This window comes from Crocodylus siamensis, chromosome 7 (assembly GCF_052110815.1).
Source record: "Crocodylus siamensis isolate JL-2025a chromosome 7, ASM5211081v1, whole genome shotgun sequence".
Lineage (NCBI taxonomy): Eukaryota > Metazoa > Chordata > Crocodylia > Crocodylidae > Crocodylus > Crocodylus siamensis.
In genome coordinates this window covers 4070458-4090451 of record NC_143401.1, presented here as the reverse complement: position 1 = coordinate 4090451, position 19994 = coordinate 4070458, and the positions used below count along the sequence as shown (strand labels likewise).

Sequence of the window (19994 nt, the reverse complement as noted above, 5' to 3'; positions counted from 1 at the left end):
TACTGTGTATCCACAGTATATCACAGGGGTTGGGCACCTGGTTTAGGCCAGTGATTCTCAACCAGGGAGTTGACACACCCTGACATGCCTTGAGATCCTTTCAAGGGTGCTGTGGAGTGCCATGCATTGTTAGAAATGCAAAAATCTAGAACTCTTGGTTCCAAAATGAAACCTTTTATTAGACTAACCAAGAAACTGCAAAAAAAAAAAAAAATTCCGCAAGCGCCCGAAAACTTGCAGAAAATTTTTACAGTAAGGGTTGCCAAAATCTGGACTGGGCTCCCAAGGGAGATGGTGCTCTCCCCTATTTTGGGGGTCTTTGAGAGGAGGCTGGACATGCATCTGGTTGGGATCCTTTAACCCAGTGCTCTTCCCTGCCTGGGGCAGGGGGTTGGACTCCATGATTTGCTAAGGTCCCTTCTGACCCTAGCATCTAGGAATCTGATTCACTAGATAAACCCAGAGATTTCAAATACAAATCCTTCGTTGGGGGTCCTTGCAACAGAAAAAAAACCTGCCTCTGATTTTTCTGTGGTCAAGTACAAAAGGGTGAACCTTAAGAGCTGGCATTTTCCCAGGGGGTCCTCAGGTCTAAAAAGGCTGAGACCCACCGGTTGGATCCCATGGCGGGACCAGTCTTGTGTTTGGTTAAGAGGCTCCCGCAGCGCCCGGATCCTGCCATTTGATCCCCGTCCTGACACAGACACTATGAGCGAGGGAGCCGGACAACACCGTGCCCGCAGCGGAGGGGCTCCGCGGCTTGAGACGTGCCAGAGCAACGTGCCCCCCACTTCCGTGGGGCCAAGCCTCCCGCTCTTTGAAAGGCTCGTCGGGGCAACGGGGGTTTGGGGGTGGGTCTGATATCTTCTATTAGAGCCACTTCAGTAATTGGAAAAACGTTTTCTTAGCAAGCTTCCGGGTTGAAACCCCCCCGATGGAGTCTTTGGGTGGGTATTTATTAAATGGGGGGGAGGGGAGGAAAAGTTCTCCTGCACGCACAGCCTAGGCAGCCTCTCTCGCTCCTGACACTCTTTGTTCTGTTTTCCTGTGCCTGCTGCACCGCGTGCGTGTTCGTGTGCGTGTGCGGGGCGCGCGCAGGCCACACATGACCCCTGGAAGCTGAGCCAGGGCATCACACGTGCGGACGCCCTCCTGGCACCGCCCCCTCCGCCCTCCGCTGGGCGGAGCTCGCCCAGGCGGGGCGCATGCGCGCAGCCCCTCATCCGGGTCCCTCCCCTCCCCTGGCGACGCGGTGCGCGGAGCCGCGCGCATCCCCTCCCCTCCTCCCCCGGGAGAGCCGGCGGGGGAGGGGCGGCGGCGGCGGCTCCCTCAGCAGCTGTCATCGCTGCCGGCTCCGGGACGGGACGGGCCTGCGCCGCGGCCGGGCACGGTGAGTGCTGCCGGGGATGGGGTGCGACGTGTGTCTGCCGGGGGCCCCCACCGGCGTGTCCCCCTGCCCGAGCCCATGTCCCTAACCCGCCGCCTCGCCCCGTCCCGCGACGCGGCCTCGGGCAGGGGCTTGTGCGCGTCCTCCGGCCTCCGCGACCCCCGGCGGCTGCACGTGTGCTTCCCTGAGGATTTACCCCTTCGCCCTGCGCGCATCCCATCGCTTACACCAGCCCGCCCCTGAGGGCTCGCCCCTGCGCGCATCGCTTGGAGTGCGAATTGCTCGTTTCCTGGGGATGTACCCCTTCCCCTGCGCGCATCCCATACAGTGCAAAGTAGTCATTTCCTGAGGACTTGCTCCCGTTTCCCCTGCACGCATCCTGTTGCTTACAGATCAGTTGTTACTTGAACATTTACCCCTTTACTCCTGCACACCATCCCATGAATTACAAATTAGCCGTTTCTTGAGCATTTACCCCTGCGCACACTCCATGGATTACACTAGTCCCTTCGTGAGGACTATCCCCTGCGTGCATCCCATCGATAACAAATTAGTCGTTTCCCAAGGATTTACCCCTTCCCATCGATTACAAAGTAGTCATTTCTTGAGAGTTTATCCCTGCACACACCCCATTGATTACACTAGCACATCCCTTTGATTAGTAATTAGTCGTTTCACAGGGGCAGCCGTCCGCCTGCCCTGTTGCGTGCCCACCCCTTCTTGATGCCCCATATCTTGTTAGCTAAATGTGGGTGATGTGGGTGTTAGCATATTGCAAGGCACGTAAACACCTTTCGGTTTACTCGGGTGAGTCCGCTCATTGAAATCCAGGGTTGTTTGTAAACAGATGTGGTGAGTTAAACGCTAAAGATTTTGGGGAAATTTTGGATTATTCCACTATCCCTGAAAGGAGATATAAATAGACCTATTTAGCTGTATGCCAGCGAGTTGGTAGTGGTGTTCCTCACAGTTGGTTCCCAGTACTTAAAGTCAGTCTAGACCAGGGTTTCTCAGCTGCTGGGACACGAAGATCGTGTAGGTGGGACTTCAGCTCATTGCCTGATTGAGAAAAATCAAAGTTGTTTGCACTTCAGGTAGATGACTCAACAGATATCTCGAACAGTGCAAAAGCAGGGTTTTGTTTTTATCATGGTGGGACCAGGGTTTTTTGACAAAGTGGGTTGGTAGGATGTAAAGTGCCAAAGGTTGGGAACTGCTGGCCTAGACAATGCAACAGTAAAAACACCGGTGGCCTCCTGTCGATTCTAGCCCTGGTGCAAGAGCAAAAGTATGAGGATCTCTCCAAATCCTCATAGCTGACAGTGTGATGCAGCATCTCATAATGGTCTGAAGCTTGGGGAAAAAAGCAACTTTTTTTTGGTATTTCCAAGGTGTTTAAGTGTTAAACAGAATACTATATTTCAACAGAGTAAAGAAATTAGTAAGAGGTTGGAGCGTTGAAGTGACTAAGGCGGATGCTTTGCAGGATCCATGTCGTTATGCTGTCTCAGAGCACATCAGGCCACTTAGGGATCTAAACGTGACTGAGGAGGATAGAGACAGTGAGCACATGCTCAAGCAACATGTTAGCAAAGAAAGTAATTGCCTGGTTATGTGTCATGCACAAAATGGATTTCTTTGTTTCTGCATTTCTAGACTAATTGTTTCATTTGGATGTTAAAGCCCATTGAAGCATAATAATTGCTATTTGATGTTGATCTAGATGACGATTGCAAAACCCTCATGTAGATAAAGATTGTGATTTGCTTCAAATCGTGATGTGAGGCGGAGTGCAGGAGAGAGCTCTGCTGAGCCCGGTCTAGGGCTCAGACCACTAGACTGTGCTCCTCTTTCCTGTTTTTACTAATATCTTTAAAAGACCTTACATAATACCTCTGTTACAAGCTTAACATGTAACTTTTCCTGGATATCATGTGTAGTGATATTTCTTAAGTAAAATGTATGCATCATTTTTATTTGTCAGTCCCATTCTAAATTTAGTGGAGCACTCCACAGGTTTGAAATTTTCTGGTAGTAAAATGTAATGGTTACTGCAAAGCCAGAATGGTGATCAAGTACTGATTTTTTTTTTAAATTTTATTTATTTTATACTTTTTTGGGAAATTTTTCAGAAACAGGCACCCTCTAAAAACTAAACGCTGGAATTGTAGCTCTGTTTTGACGTTAGAATTGAGAGTACATTGTGCTTTTCCACAAAATAGTAGCGACAGATGCGTCTGTGAGCTACTTCACCACAGCCTTTCAGGTTTATTTTACATTTGCAAGGAGTGTTTGTTTCAGTGTAAGTTATGCAGTGCTGTAAATGTTGCTGTTAGGAGCTTGCTTCTTGGTTCATCTAACCACAAAGAAAAGATCTATTAAAGCTCATCTTTGGCTAGGATTGCGCTAAATCTTGGTTCAGCTTGCAGAAGCTGAAGGGAAAGTCACGCATGCCTCCATTGCTTACTCATGCTGCCTTTTTTATACCATAAAGGAACAAAAACATATCTCGGGTAACCATTTTTCATCACTGGTTAAGAGAAAAAGTTAGGCGTCATGGCAATAAGATGAGTAATTGCTACCATCCTTCATCCCTTCCCTCCCCCATTGTACTTCTTCCATAGCATTTTGCAGAGCCAAGCTGTCATGTCACAAATCAGGTAAAGTTTTATAATAATTGGTGGCTGTTATTGCTCCAGTCTGTTTGCAACATGTTGAAGTTCTTCTGTATTTGAAGCCTGTGGGATTGCTTGCAGTGTGCCAAGGCTGAGCATATAGGGGGCGGTTTGTTTGCTTCTCCAGGAATCAGGGCTTTGCATTATAGTATCTGCCATTGAGGATCTTAAAATGTTTTACAAAGGTAAGTAAGGAATAACTTCACATTGTAGTTCTGGGAATGAGGACAATCAAAGTTAAGTAACAAGGTGGCATTTCAGTTCAGCAAGTAGCAGAATTGGAAACTGCCTAGGAAGTTTGGTTCTAGATAACAGCCTCTTTTTTAGGCAGAAATGTTTACCTGTCTAGCATGAATGCAGTTCATAACGCCTCATATTGTTCAGCCAAAAATAGCCTTTGCCCCTCTGTAAGGGCCCTTATGCTATACGTGTAGCTAGAATATTGAAAATATTGGGATTGTCATTACAGTGGACTGAGCACAGATCTGCAAACCAGGAGCACCAGGGCTCCCCTCTCGGCTCCGATGCTGGCTGAGCCCTTGGACGCTTTGTTTTAGTATGCATGTGCATGTGTTCCCATCTGCAAAGGGTGGATGATGATCACCTGCCTTGCAGCAGTAGTGAAAATGAAGTGTTTGAAGATGTGCAATGCTAAATGGTCTTGCATAAAACCATGGACCCATTTCAAGGTTGCTTATTATACAGTATTACCAAACTCTGTCAAACCAGTTTAGGCACCATGCAAGGTCACTATGACTTTCAGCCTCTCTTTGCTACTTGCATCTGTGTCTGATACACTACTTTTTATCTCTGTCTGCATTGTATATTAGCCGAACTACTTCATACTATTTTGAGCCATATTACTGTACATTGTCACATACTATACTGTTTTTAAATTGGATGGCATGGTAGTCTGTTGCTTGCAGTCTCTACTTACATTGTTTAGATAGTGTTGATTGTTTTTAAATGATGTTATGTATCCTAGTGACAGTGTGCCTAACTTGAGTTACTCTGTGTTGGCTATACAATTTATTAAAGCACTTGATAACTTCAGTGTTGTGGAGGGCTAGCCATTATTTTGGTTACCAAACCCCAACTTTTTGTGTTGGAAATTTGGCATTTGGCTTAATTCTGAATAGTTTGTTCTTTGTGTGTGGGGAGTATGATTTTTTTTTTCTTCTTAAATACACCTTGTCATTTTCTGTAGGCTGTATTTTACCATGTGGGGGGTTTTTTGTGTGTTTTTTGGCTTGCTTTACTGGTATCTTTGTTCTTAGGTAGATGCAGTTTATTTGTCAAAACAGTTTATTTTTCTTGAATGTTGACTTCCTTAAAAAACTTATTAAAATAAAGATTTGTAAAAGTAAAAAAAATCCTGCAAGGATTGGAAATGTAGGCAATGTATTTTAATTTGAAGGGACTTACAGAAATTCTTTCCAAAGCCTAATTTTCAGAATAACAACCTGAGGCACATCCTTAAAGTTACTTGCTTAAAGAAGCACAGTGAGATTTAACATAAACAGGAGTAGGCTCCACATCTTTTATTGCCCAGTCTCATGCTTCTCTGTACATGTGTCTTCCCAGTGTGATATACCCATATGCTGAGCGAGCGTACCTGCTCCCTATTGCTTAGTCCCATGCCTGTGTGCACGTCTCCTCCCAGTGTGACACATCCGTATGCTGGGCAAACATGCCTGTGCACAATGTCCTTATTACATAGCAAAACTTGGAATACTCCATCTCCTTTCCCAGCACCAAAAACAGCGGTGACTGCAGATTAGAGCTCCTTAAATGCCACACCAGAGGAAAACAACTTTGAAGGAGCTGTAATAGACTGGTCTTGACAATCCATGGAGTAAAGCAGTGGTGCTCTCAACCTTTTGACATGGTTTGGCACCATGGTCTGACCCCCATGCACCAGGATTGGGCCCTGCAGCTGTCAGTATGACTCCACACTGCCCCAACCCCACGTGCCAGGTCTAATGTTCAGGGTCGTGCCTGCTGAGCTCCCCACAGATCTGGAAATTTGGCAGCAGTGAAGCAGCAATTAATGCTGTCACTGCTCCCTGGCAATCAAAGCTTTGGACTCGTGGGAAGCCTTGCAAGCCCACCTTTGCAAGTCAGATCTGGCCTGATGATCGGGGGGGTGAGGACCCATGTTATGAAGGACTGTTCCATATTACCCTTGTGTTGGTGGTTTCCGTACTGCTCTTTAATGGCACGAAAAATGGAGAAGAGAAGGGCTTTGAAGGCAGGGCGTAAGTTCTAGTAATGACTTCATCTTTCTTTTTCATCCTCTTTGCCTTCCCCCAACCATCTTTCCTGCCTTCCTTTTCTTCTGTATCAAGTTAAAATTCCTTGACCTTTTTTAAAGCTCTGCATAACTCAGCGTTTCTAACTGTATACCAGTGCATGTGGCACTGTCTGTTAGGGGTGTGTGAAGCGGGCTGTATTTGATTCAGATTCAGCCTGATTCAGGGGACAGCGATTCGATTTGCTGATTTGGATCACTGTCCCGATTCGATCCAGCTGAATCTGAAGATTCAAGTCTGATTTGGAGAATCAGTGATTCAGCCATAGACACAGCTTTATATGTTTTTTTTCTACATACCTCGAGGTACCAGGCGTGGCTCTTGAATGCTGAGATGGTGGGGTAGATGGAGCTTCCCACAGAGCGCAGGGGCAGGTCCACTGCTGAGTATCTGGGGGACCCCCCCCCCCCACCCCCCAACTCAATGATTGGCTGTGGGGAGACTCCAGTTATCCCCCCAGATGTAGGAGGCACCAGTTTTGCCGAGCCAGGGGGGCAGGGGGTCCCCCACGCACTCTGCGGCAGACCCAAAAGTGGACTGGAAGTACTTCTGGTCCACTTCTGGGTCCACTGGGGAGCACACAAATGTGTGCTCGGTCCACCCCACCATCTTGGTGTTCTCGAGCTGCCTGGTACTTTGAGGTACGTAGAAAAAACATATAAAGCTGTGTCTGACCGAATCATCAAATCTCTCCAAGAGAAATTAATATGTCTTGAGATTCGGCTGCCAAATCGGACAGAATCTCCTCCAAATTGAATTGGCGACCGAGGCTTCACACAAGCTTACTGTCTATCCCCTGATGCTCACCATCAATTTACCTTTTCTGTTTTCATTCCAAGTATTAACTTGTATGTGTAGACAGGGTTATTTATATAAGGTCTTTAATGTAAATTGTGATTGTGCATTTGTGTATTTGAAAAAGTCGGTGTTTATTTACAAGTGTAGGGAGGGGATGAGCATAGAACTTAAGTGCTGCTGTGATGGAGGATGTTAGAAATACGTGGAAAAATAACTGTGGATACCAGATACATTTTTCCTTATTTCCAGAAATCATTTTTCCCAAAAATACAAGGAACTTCAGGTGGTTAATTCTTATTAATTATATTACTGATTTTAAATATATCCACATGAGAAAGTGTAGACTATTTTTCCCCATATTGGTTACAGTTAATGGCACTTTTAACTGACTGCTTCAAAGGAATAAGTTGAGCAATTAAAATTTCAAACCAAATAATTGCTGATGGCAAACGTTGTCTACCAACCTTTCCAATTTTTTACACAAATTTAAAACCCCAAAACAAATCGTCAAATGGTTTGCAAAGTTGTATGCCTCTTGTATATTAATATGTGATCTATATGATGATGTGATAACTTCCTCCACTTCTCTCTTTATAACTGCAAGTATTGCCCTTTATGAGCAACACTTGGCAAAATGTTATATCAAGTGCAGTCCTTTGCAGCGTCACTCTTATTCTACATGATATCCTGTTTGTGTCGCATTTTATTGTCATCCCCACACTTAAGGCAGTATGTATTATTCTGTGCCGGCAGCTTTTAAAACTCGGAGCATTTCTTCTATTCATGCAGTGCTTTTTGTAGAAGATGCTGTTGTCTAGAACAAGGGGCCATGGAGTCAAGAATTTAAATTCTGAGTCTGTTCATATTTCTGCCATTGATTTGCAGGGACCTTGGGGAAATTGCCTAATCATACTGTGTATCTGTGCTCACTTTTACAAAATTGAAATGATACATGCCTGAGAAGTTTTTGAAGCTTAAGTTTATGTAAATTGCTTTGAATGTTCATAAAACTTTGCTCTTGGATAGCAATTTCTTACAGCCTGAACAGTTTCCTAGTGCATAATTTTTGTCAGAATGAAGTACATTAGTTTCTGTTTATCTAACCAGATAGTTTCTCTCCTTCCTTTTCAGAGTTCAGACAGGTGAATCTAAGGTCTACAAAAATGAGATGATATGCTGTACTGTGGACAAGAGGCAATTTTCAAATTGATTTCTTTTCCTATATAAAAGTATTCATCTCAAAGAAAAGTGTAGCAGGAAAATATGAGTTATTGGCAAATAATTTGACTGTTTCCTCTCTGAACAGATTCCTGCTGGAAACCCTGGAACATAAAGAGTTGCTTTTGGCAGACAATGCTAAGAGACGCTATGAAGTCCTGGAGCGACGGCCAGTCAGACCTTTACAGCAGTGATCAGGAAGAGGAAGAAGAGATGATCTTTGGTGAAAACGAAGATGATTTGGAAGAGATGATGGATTTAAGTGACTTGCCTACCTCATTGTTTGCCTGCAGCGTGCATGAAGCTGTGTTTGAGGCACAAGGGGAGAAGGTAAGGGTACTTGTGAAGTATAATGAGTTATGTGAATATTGTTCTAGCTGGGAGTGTGCCTTGTGTAGATTTGCCGAGTGATACTACTTGATTTAATGGGGAAAAAATGAAAACGTTTGCCAGTACAACCAAATTGGAATTGGTGCTGCTACCAGGTAGCAGGTAAGAGTAAATCGCTGGCATGCAGAGTGGTAGTGTGGCTGTGACACTTTTCACAGTACGTCTGTGTGCTACTCTTCTGAGCAGGATTTAATATTTAACTCTGGGATGAAAACCATTGTTAAATACTGTGGTATTTGTTCTCAATAGTCATTGGCTGATCTCAATAATCAATGGTATTTTTCGAAGTGGTTTGCAGTTTTTGCTTCAGAGCAAGTCTTTTTCTGAACCACTAACATTTTTATTAATCAGATTTGTAGTTATTTTTTGTTTTCATTGGCTGTCAGGAAGTATGAGTTAAAAAAACAAAACAAATGCCCCCCCAAAAAATTATGGATTATTTGTGGGTGATTCATATAAGGGAGGAGAGTTTGATCTTATAACTTCCTTCCAATTTTGTTTTACAACAACATTTACAAAGCCTCTAATTCTCTTCCAAATTCTGTATGTTGCCTGAGGAAAGGTGACGGTGTCAGCTGGGAAATGTTGTTCTGGAAAGCAGGGGTGCTAAGTGGTGCCCCTTAAAATTAAGCTGAGGGACAGCAAACTGCATTCCTAAAGTAGCATTCATAACAAAGAAAGCCAATGAAAGTCTGCTGAAGACACAGGAGTCCCACTGCCACAGCTACTAGGTACAACAGATAACTATCAAAGTCATCAAATCAGATATTAGTCTTGTCACCCTAGGTTTTGGCTGTTTAAACTCACTCTTCCTTCTTTCCCTCCTTCTTCTTTCTCATACCTTTTGTCTTCTCTTCTCTCTGTCGTTATAAGGAAACTTCTGCCAAAATGCACTTGTTGCAGTGGGGTCTGAAGCTGGGCAGATCTCATACAGAGAGTGTTTCTCAGTGTAGGACATCAGCATTGAGAGTGCTCTGCCAGTAGCTCTCCTTAGACACCTACAATTTCCAATTCCTGAGGTGAGGATCTGTGGAGCAACAGCTTAACAGTATATGATCTGAATGCAGCATATAACAGTATTACTTTCCTTTCCAGAGTTAAGGGCTGTTGTATCTGGCTCATGATACTTCATTGGCACTATAAATTAAGGTGATTAGGGATGTCTTGAAAAAATCTGCTTGGTTGTTTACTTTCCCGTAATAAATAGGGGTTTTTCTTTAAAAAATAAAATAAAATTCATTAGTAGCTTTTTCATTGTGGCAAACAACGAACAAATAGGCTTTGCGTGTGAGTGGATGTACTTTAATGATAGTTTCGTACAAGGGCAGCTTAGATACATTTCTAAAAGAATTAAAATTCTGATTTTAACCTGTTACACTTCTGCCAAAACATCCTATTTATTTATATCAAACACTGAGATACTGGCAGATTTCATAAGCCCTGAGAATGGAAAATCAATTACATCTGCATTTTTATTTGAAAAAAAAACACAAAGTGAAGAATTTTTAATAGCTTCTTCTGTATACAAATTATTTTTATTTATTAAAAGTAAAGTAATATAATGACTCAAGTACATATCCTCTCTTTTCCTGGCTCTTGGCCATATTGGGTCACTGGAAACTATGTAGTATGTCTATGTTATGAGGTAGGTGATGCCAGGTCTGTCCACAAATCTAAAATTCGGATAAAAAAGATATACATCCCAGAGGTTCATTCTTCAAAAACATCTGTGTCCATAAGATATTACAGGTAAAACTCAATTACTTTAATATATATGCAGGCAAGGTTCTTTGAGTAGGTATGATATCTTTTATTAGACCAACTGAGTAATTGCGGGGGGGAGGAGTTCTTTGCAAGCTTTTGGGTGCAATCACCCTTCTTCAGGCGTAGGAGTCTGCTGCTCTGAGACTCCAAGGAACGAGAGAAGTGTGGCAGGGTGTCACATAGTGTTAGAAATACAACACCCCCAAAGTAGGTAGTCAGCATTATCCCCATTTCTTAGTTAGGAAGACTGAGGCATAGATATTGATGTGGAAGTTGATCAAAGCCGTACAACAAGTCACGTTTGGAATAGGGATAAGTTTTTAAAGGTCCTGGTAGTGAGACTGCTACTTCTGTCCCTGTATCTATTTATTTCTGTGGCTGATCAGGGTTGGAGCTGCAGTGAAGGATTCTAACCGTCTCAGTAATGATAAATGTTTATTTAAAGATACTTGGAAGATGGCTTTTTTCCCCTGCAGAAAATTGACTTTTTGCCAGAAAATCAAAACCAAAATAACTTGCTTTGGAAATGCTGTTGTGATCCATCATGGGAAATGTAGTTTGGGAGCCTTGTGTTCCCCTTTTCCTCCATAGGCTGTGCTCCCTTGTTGGTGTATATCTACCTTGATGCGCCCAGGTCTCTACCCCTGGAGAGGGGCAGTGCATCACAGAAGATGCAGTCTGGGAGGGGCACATGCTGGGCCAGAGACAGGAATGGGTTTGAGGCAGTCAAACCACAAGTCCCAGTAGCCTGTCATCTCTGAATCAAAATTTTTTTGATATGTGATTGAAATATTTGTTCTGAGGCCAAAACTCAGCTTCAGTTTTCACACATTTGTTTTTCATAAAAAGTGAAAAAATTCTACAGAAAGAAAACATTTTTTAGAGCAGTTTTATTTATTTGATTTATACGGCACTCTTCCCAATGAAGGTTTAAAGCAGCTTATACTAAGAGAACCAAGCCATTTATAAAACAGGAGATCAAATAGGACAAACAAAAACGATAAAAAACTTAAGGCGACTAGAGTAGCAACATAAAACAGAATCTAGCCCCCCCCTCCGCAGACAATATCCCAGCTTTCTTTGTTAAATGTTTGCTCCAATAGGAAGGTCTTACAGTGCTTCTGAAGGATTTTCCTGCATATCATCTTTTTACCATCAAAACAGTTTGCTGGAAAGGTTTTTCTGCTAGCCCAGACAGTGCAGTGTAGGCATGTGTACTCAGCATGGGCTTCTGTCCCCAAATAGAAACACAGCAAATATTCTAGCTCTAATTTTAGGCTGAGTTGCTTAGAGAGATCACTTTTAGCAACAGTACTGTTGCCTATTAAAATATTACACTGGCGTTTTTGGCATCTTTTTTATAACTCATAGTAAACTATATTTAGCCCGTGAGATGAGGATGATTTTATCCCTTATTCTTTTATTCTTTAAAGGACACTGAAAAAGAAGAAGAATCCTGAAAGACTGTGGGCCCATGGGTAGAAGTTCTGTTAGTTAATGTTCACTATCAATTTATGAAATAATGTGACTTCTTTTGCACTTCAGATAAGCTACAGGTGGTCTGTGTTTAAAGTAACTTTTCAGAGGAACCAATCTTCAAAGCTATGTCCTGAATAAAAACAATAATTAAGTTAGTTCCCTTAATATATTTTTGTAAGTACTAAACCACATTATTATTATTATTATTATCTGTCCATTAGCACTGTAATTGTTAAGGGCTCATCCACGCTGAGGTGAGATGATTGTGTGCATGTGGCTCATGCTAACAGCTTTCAGGAATGATTTCCTTAACCGGACTAGAACAGACAGATGAACGGACACCAACTCATTCTTCATATTCACTCTGTGCAAGTTAGGTGCAATCTTATTCCTGTCTATAATGACCAAGCAAACCATAGCGTCCTTTCAGTGGCAAGTGTCTGCTTGCTTTTGATCCCAGTGCCTTCCAAGTATTTTTTTTTTTCCTTCAAGACCATTACTTCTAAAGGAATACATCTTGGGTTTTCTTGCTCTGCATTTCTCCCTGTGTTAAGGGAAATAGTTTGTAAAAGCATTTTTAAAACTCTTTCTGGGAATGTGAGTGTGCCAAAAGACAGGAGGATAACTTAAATTTCCTTTTTTGGAAATGGATTTGGTGTGTCCTTAAACCAAGAAGAGCGAATTCAGATAGAAAAATAGGAAGCTAGCCCCTTTTTTCTGTACTCAGCAGAGCTTATTCACTGGCAAAATATGAAGCCATCAAAGAGTTCCTTGAACGGAGGGACTATCCGTTCCCCCCCACTGCTTGTCCCGCCCCCCCCCCCCAACATTAAAGAGCAACTTCAGGGGGTGGGAATTTCACCCTGTACACCCCAAAAGTCCTTTGCTCCTTGGCCTCACCAATATTAGTTATAGTGGCAAACATACCTCATCATTCTGCCAACCTGCAGGAAAAGTTGAGCTACGTTGTGCCTGCTCTGTAATGGCTGACACCCTGGGTTTCTAGAAAATCTGGACATTGGCTGCGCCCTGCTGCCTGTTTTTCTGTGAATCATTCTTTGGATACAGTGGTGGTCCAGGGTAATTGTTGTTAGAAGGCAAAGAAGAGTTGTTTTTTACTCCTTGCTGATGGACGATATTTGTTCTTAACTGCTGCTTGTGCAGATGCCATTAAATACTATAGGCTGGCATGTGCCTTGCATGGAAGTCATTTTGCATTCTAGTGAAGCATCTTACAATTATTCCTCCTGGTGCAGTGCGCTGTGTTCCCTGCGGATACTGCAGTAGCTACAAGGACCTACCCAGTGGCCATCACTATAGGATATCGACAATGTGATGATTTGTTTTGTTCCCTTTAATCCTCATTATCATATCTCCAGTAGCTGCCTGAGCCTTTATCCTATAAGCCTTATCAACTCGTATTATTCCAGATTTGTTTACTTTATTTTTACAGCATTTGCTGCCTCTGTGTGTTTCATTTTACACCGTGTGAAAATGTTGTAACTTATGAAACTGGCATTTCAAAAATCATTTACATACGAGGTCAGCCAGAGTGAGCTTGATATTGAATTAGTTTTTTGCCTCTCTGCATGCTTTACATTTTTCTTTTATCGCTAGCTGCTGTTTCTTATCTCTAAGCCCCTTTTGCAATCCAATTTTAATTGCCCTTTCTCAATTACAATATATTACAGCTACCGACCTTGGAGATCCTTGGTGCTAATGCCAGGAGCTCTGTAGGGGGTTAACAACATTACAAATGTTTCTATTTTGGGCATTGGGTAGCCTCAGGCATCCACACAATAGTATTTCCTTGCCTCATTGACCCTAACAAGGGCAAATATAGTGGGGAGAGTTCTTAAGACCCTACTGCAGAAAGTAAGTGAAGGGATGATGCAGCCCCTCTGAAAGCCACTTTTATTCTTTTCTGTTGTTTCCATCTACTTTATCACTGCTTAATGCATTTAAAATCAACATTACAGCATGAACTATAAACATTTATAAAAATTTGTACTATCGAAGCAACCAGAAGCCAAGAACCAAAAACAGGTAGACTGGCAATGAATCATAAATCAGATGTGTATACATAATTTTTAAAGCAGCTTATGGATCTGTACTGGATAAGGGAGGGGATGTTATATAACAAGAGCTATTCCTCTAGCAGCCTGCTATAATCACATTCCTGTGGCTGTAAGAGAAAATGTGCCAAAAAAGTCTGAGTCTTTCAGAGGCAGTGCTTACATTTTTCTTTTCCCTTCTCTTGGAGCGACCACCACCCAGTTCATTAGGTGTCACTGCCTTCATATTGTTGCATACAGTTGCCCAGTTGAGCAAGGTCCAGGGGCAGATCAGGAGGAGGTGGGGGTGTAGTGTACACTTGCATACCCCTTTTGATTCTTGCTTTACCCAGACTGCCTACTGACTGGCACTAGCAGTGGCACTTCTATTCAGGCAGTACTAAGAGAGTCGATTGACTTCATGGCTTATTATAATCTACCCTATAACTGCTAATCTCTCTTCACTCGATGAGCCTCTCTCCTTTTTAATGGTCTTGATGTTCTACTATTCAAACCATCTGTTCTTCTGCAATTTTGCTATTTGTTACCCATTCCTGGTGATGTCTCTGTTCTATTTCCTAGTCCTGCCAGTTGTTTCTAGCTAAAATCCTTAACTCGGGTGTGATAGTATTAACTCCAGATGTAGAAATGACTGACAGTGAAGTGCTGAAGGCACCCAAGAAGACCAGATTTTGTTTTACAAATCTGAATAAGAAATGTACGTTTAACTATAAAGACTGCAGGACTAATGAAACAATATCTTCTGACTATTTTTGCCTAATTTGTTATGTAAGTTGTATATAATTCAGCTAGTTAGTGCACATTTCAATACATTTATATTTGTTTTTGTTTTGATCTTAAACTGAATAATGTAATATTAGACCCCTAGCATACTAATAAAACTCCTAGTTTCTGTTTAATTGGAGGAAAATGTGTTGTTATATATGACAATGTGCCACACCATTTGAAACACCCCCCCCCCCCCCCTTTTCAGAATCCTGGATCAGACTGTGCAGGTCCCTGGAAAAGCTAATTTCTAGCTATCTGTTGCCATTAATTTCTGCTAACAATAAATTCAGTGATTTACAAATATAATTATATACAAGTCATCAGTGGGCAGAAATGCATTGTTATTAGTGTATTAGTGATTTGCAAGCTGATTGAGAGAGAGATTGTAATCTTGTGTCTTTTGAATTGGACCAATATCAAAATATTTCTATTTCTACAGGAGTGCCTTTTAAAATATTACCTTCCTTCTCTGTTTCTAACTCATGCATGCATGTTCACACAAGATTGTAGATACACCACTAGTTTCAGTACTACTTCTACCTTTTCATAATGGAGTAAAAGACCAATTAAGGATAATGCTAAAAAGTGTATGTGTGTGTGTGTGTAATGCCCCAGAAGATAGGGACTTTCTGACTCGTTTCACGCACATCTGTGTGATTTGTCACCATACACATTTCACTCTTTCCATGCAAGTATTTCATTGCCTTATCTGGTACATGAGGTTAGTGTATGAAGACATGCTAGCTCTGGAGCTAATGACACTTGGATACTTGCTACCATGTGAGATTGTCTTGTGATGTATTGGTCAAGTGTGCTTTCAGAATGCAACTGGAATTCTTATATAAAATCACAAGGCTTTCTTTTCAGCTAGTATATTATAGGATTGCATTTCTCTCTCTCTCCAAGTATAGTTTGTGAGCCATATCAATTGGCCTGTCAGCAAGCTCATTTAAGCTGATTAATTATGGTACCTAAGACATCAGTTTAGAACAGGTCAGAATTGTGTGTTATGTCTATAAATGGAAAACTTATTATGCAGGCTTATTCTTAATGCCTGGAAGAACAGAGCTGCTTTGATGTACTATTTGGCTTTTATCTGTTTTATGAAATTCTGCTTTGTCAGCCTCTGGACATACATTTCAATGGCTTGCTTTACTTCTGCCTGCATTTTTTTTTAAAGGGTGGATGCACAGCAGACTCTTATGAATAAAATGGAAAACATGCTGTGTGCACATATTGAAAGTACATCTAAAAATTGACTGTTTTGGTGAGACTTTTAGGGTTTATCCCATCCATCTTTTTTATTTTTTTTTCATTACAACTTTTCTAGTTTGTTTGGTACTTGTGCAAGGTGCTATATTGACACACCTGGAGTCTAAACTCCACTAGCAGACTATATCCAGATTAAAATATAACAAGCTTTCCTCCTTACGTTTTAGTGGTTACAACTGTAAATAAACACTATGCACGGTATTATATGTGCGCACACATTTTGCACAGGTGGATAAAAATATAAATATATTAAATGTTGTTTTATTGCTTTTCAACGCACTTTACATAGGTGAATAATGATTATTATTTCCATCTTATTGATGGAAGCATAGGTTAGAAGCTATTCATAGATATTAAACTCTTGTTTTAAAATTGTACTTTCAGGTACTACTCCTGCCCTAGTCCTCTTACCAATTTTTTGGTGTGGGTGACATTTTCCTTTCTGTGTTTCTTTCCAATTGTGCTGTGTTAATTCCACCCAAATGTATTGCAGTCACTACATAGTTGATTACTTAGTGAACTATTTTATTTCAGCTTTAAAAAGCAAGGCATAAATTATATACTTACAGAAAAGGTTAATGTGCAAAAGAACGTATGTCTCTTCAGAATTTTTACTCTGTAACTGAAAGAGTTTAATCATGGGTGTTAAATTCAACAGAAGGAAGTTTAAAAAAAATAGGACATGACTTAACTGTGGTGTTCCTAGAATTAACTTTCCCAAGGTGACTTAGGCTGCGTTTACATAAGATGTTGACTGCGCAGTGGCTCGTTACGACCGCACAGCATGAAGCATGACGTGATGCTACTGCACAGTAGCAACGAGTTACTGCAGAGTCAGCACCACCAAGAAACCGTTCAGGGATGCTGCTGCGCATTAATGCCCGTTACAGCGCAGTCATTTAATGCTTGGGTATGCAAGTACCAAATGACTGTTCAGTAACAGCTGTGCAGTCAGTCTTCTGTAGACACAACCTTGGTGATTAATTGGTAATATTAGGAAAAGAGCCCAGATCTGAATTTTATTCCACCCCCAAGTCCCAAATTAAATCCACTGGGATCATAACTTCACCGTAGTTGTGTAAAATTAAACAAGTGGAAAAGACCAACAAAGAGTTTTGATTTAACTGAGATTTTGAGGGTGTACATTGGTGTAGAACACTGGGCAATTCTTTTTGGACATCTTGCCTCATGAAAGAACTGTGCATAAATGATGGTATTTAGCAAAGATGAAAATGTGTAGGTAGTTTCCTGTCTTTTGGATTATTTCCACAAAGACCTAGGATTTGTGTGTTGAAGATGTGGTGTTTTGTAGCCAATGCATCAACAAATCCTTGGGAAGGGTCCTGACAATATATCATTAATGCAGAAGTCATTTCTCTCAGTTTACTTTCCTTACTCAGCAGCTGAAGGGCCCATCCAGAGCTCCAACTACTTTAATAAAATTGCCAAACATTACAGCACAGTTGATAAAAGGCTTGTCTTATCATTCTAATGCTGCAGCCTACAAAGAACAAAAAGACCATGTTTAATCCTGGAAAAAAATGCTTTTTGTAACATTTATTTATTGTATTTGTATCTAAAATGTGTACAGAACTGGATTCTTGCACATTGGAGGATTAGAGCGGTAACAAATTTGTTTTCACAATGCCATTCTTTGTAAAGCCTTATCAAATAAGACATTATGTAAGACAGGATTCAGATACTCTACAAAACGTTAATTTAATTAATTTTGTTCTGCTTGGCAATATGGTCGTGTCAATGGAAAATACTGTGACCAAGAGTTAAGGACAAATTGTTTCTGTTCCTGACTAATCTCACTGAGTCTTGTTGAGAGTTTTGAAAAACAACTAAATTGCTCTGTATTAGCATCCCAACTGCAAAATGGGATTATTACTTTTGTGTAGCAGTTCAGAGATCCTCAAGAGAAAGATGCTTACCAAGTGCAAATATTTTTTCAGCTCTGCAGTTTTGGATGATTGTCACTGGATGGCACTACATTGAGCTCTGTATCCCTTTGTTTACTGAAGTGTTAAATTGAAAAGCAGAGAAGAGGCAGTAAGATAAGGCTGTATGACACTACATTCACTTAAGCGGGATGTCAGGGACCAATAGCATTTTCCAGTTCTGGAGGAATCCTAGAGAAGTATGGCTGGGAGGGGTCGTGTATCCAGTCATCTACCTGAGGCAGAACCATGTCTATCCAAACCACCCTATACAAATCTATAATCTAATCGTTAATAAAACTACACAGTCAAGGAAATGGTTTATTTTTTAAAGAAAATTACTCGGGGAGGGGGGGGGGGGCGAAATGAAATTGTTTTTCACTGAATGAAAATCTTCATTTTTGTTTATTTAGAGGATCTTTTTATTTCATCTCTAGGAAAGATTTGAAGCACTTTTCACAATCTATGACAACCAAGTTACATTCCAGTTGTTTAAAAGCTTCAGAAGAGTAAGAATAAACTTCAGCAATCCAGAGGCAGCGGCAAGAGCGCGGATAGAACTACACGAGACTGACTTTAATGGAAAAAAGCTGAAGCTTTATTTTGCACAGGTATGATGAAAAGAAAACCTACAGACCACATTTTATTTTTTTTCTGCTCTCTTTTGTATTGAGCCGTGGCCTCATCCCCGGTAGAGTTTGGAAGTGACCCCTGATATCACACGTGTTGTCCTCTCTGCTTTAATGGACATGCACGCATCAGGGTCTTTTTTCTTTTATTTTCCCCATAGCTGCAAATCCTACAGATCCATAATTGGCTGCTAGGATCACTCTTAAGTGGCAAAAAGCTCCCCACTAGTCTCAGACAAAATGTACTCCTTTTCTTTGAATGCATTCCAGAACCTCTTCTCTGCATATCCTGTATCTGTTTATGAATTTTCTGTTGGATTATGGCTCAGCATGTGATATGTATGGTGCCAAGGTCATTGTCACCATAAATAAATAATAATGGAAAGAGGTTTGGGAAAATATTGACATTTGAGGAAAAAAGCACACATTGCGACTACGAGAGACCTTATCCTGTTGTATTGTCTTAAAGAAAGTGAGATAAACTTTTGTCAGTTGTAACTTTTGAAGCTAGGCTGGATAAAATGCTGGAAATATAATATGAAGAACCATCCTACATGGTCAGGGCAATGCCCCTACTGTTATAGTCCCAACCTTTTTTGGCAGGCATGCCACAAATTAACCCTGCACCCTCCCCAAGTGCCATTCTGATTCCTTTCCCTTGCCTCATCTGCTGCTCTGCTTTCTGCTCCCTGCCACTGTGCTTTCTGTCTCCTGCCACGTCTGGACTAGAGTATCTAACAGAGAAGAGACTTGATGTTAGTGGTGTTATCATGGTGGAATTTAATTCTTTAGGTCCAGATGTCCAGCGAAGTGGGAGACAAATCCTATCTCCTCCCACCACAACCTGTCAAACAGTTCCTGATATCACCACCTGCATCTCCACCAGTTGGATGGAAACAGAGTGAGGATGCCACTCCTCTTATAAACTATGACTTGCTTTGTGCTGTTTCCAAATTGGGGCCAGGTAAGACTGTTACCTAGTATTTTGTTGTTCACCATCACTAGTGTAACTAGAAAAACTGTAGCATACAGGTGCATACCTCCCATGTCCCTATAAGGTTACTTGTTCAAATAAAATAGTTCATTACCTCTTCTGCTGGATTGCCAGTTCATTTGAGAGAGTTTAGCAGTGGATTTTGATGCTCTTGAGTTTCTTCAATTTTGCTATGGAAATATCTATGTATACTTTACATAACAAAAAAAAAAAAAAAAAAGGTGTGGGGAGAAGACAGGAAAAGGGAGGAAGGTTTATTCAGTTGTAATTCCCTTCCCAATTAGTAAGGT

At 41.4% G+C, this 19994-nt stretch overlaps 1 protein-coding gene across 1 annotated transcript in view; it reads left to right on the top strand.

Moving 5' to 3' along the window:
- Positions 1-1229: 1229 nt before the first annotated feature.
- Positions 1230-19994, top strand: part of RCAN3 (regulator of calcineurin 3) — a 22607-nt gene continuing 3842 nt past the window's right edge. The window contains exons 1-4 of the mRNA XM_090058350.1: positions 1230-1390; positions 8479-8720; positions 18519-18692; positions 19503-19674. Of these exons, the coding sequence (XP_089914476.1) occupies positions 8526-8720; positions 18519-18692; positions 19503-19674 (541 nt within the window). The 5' untranslated portion in view covers positions 1230-1390; positions 8479-8525. The remainder of the gene's footprint in view (positions 1391-8478; positions 8721-18518; positions 18693-19502; positions 19675-19994) is intronic.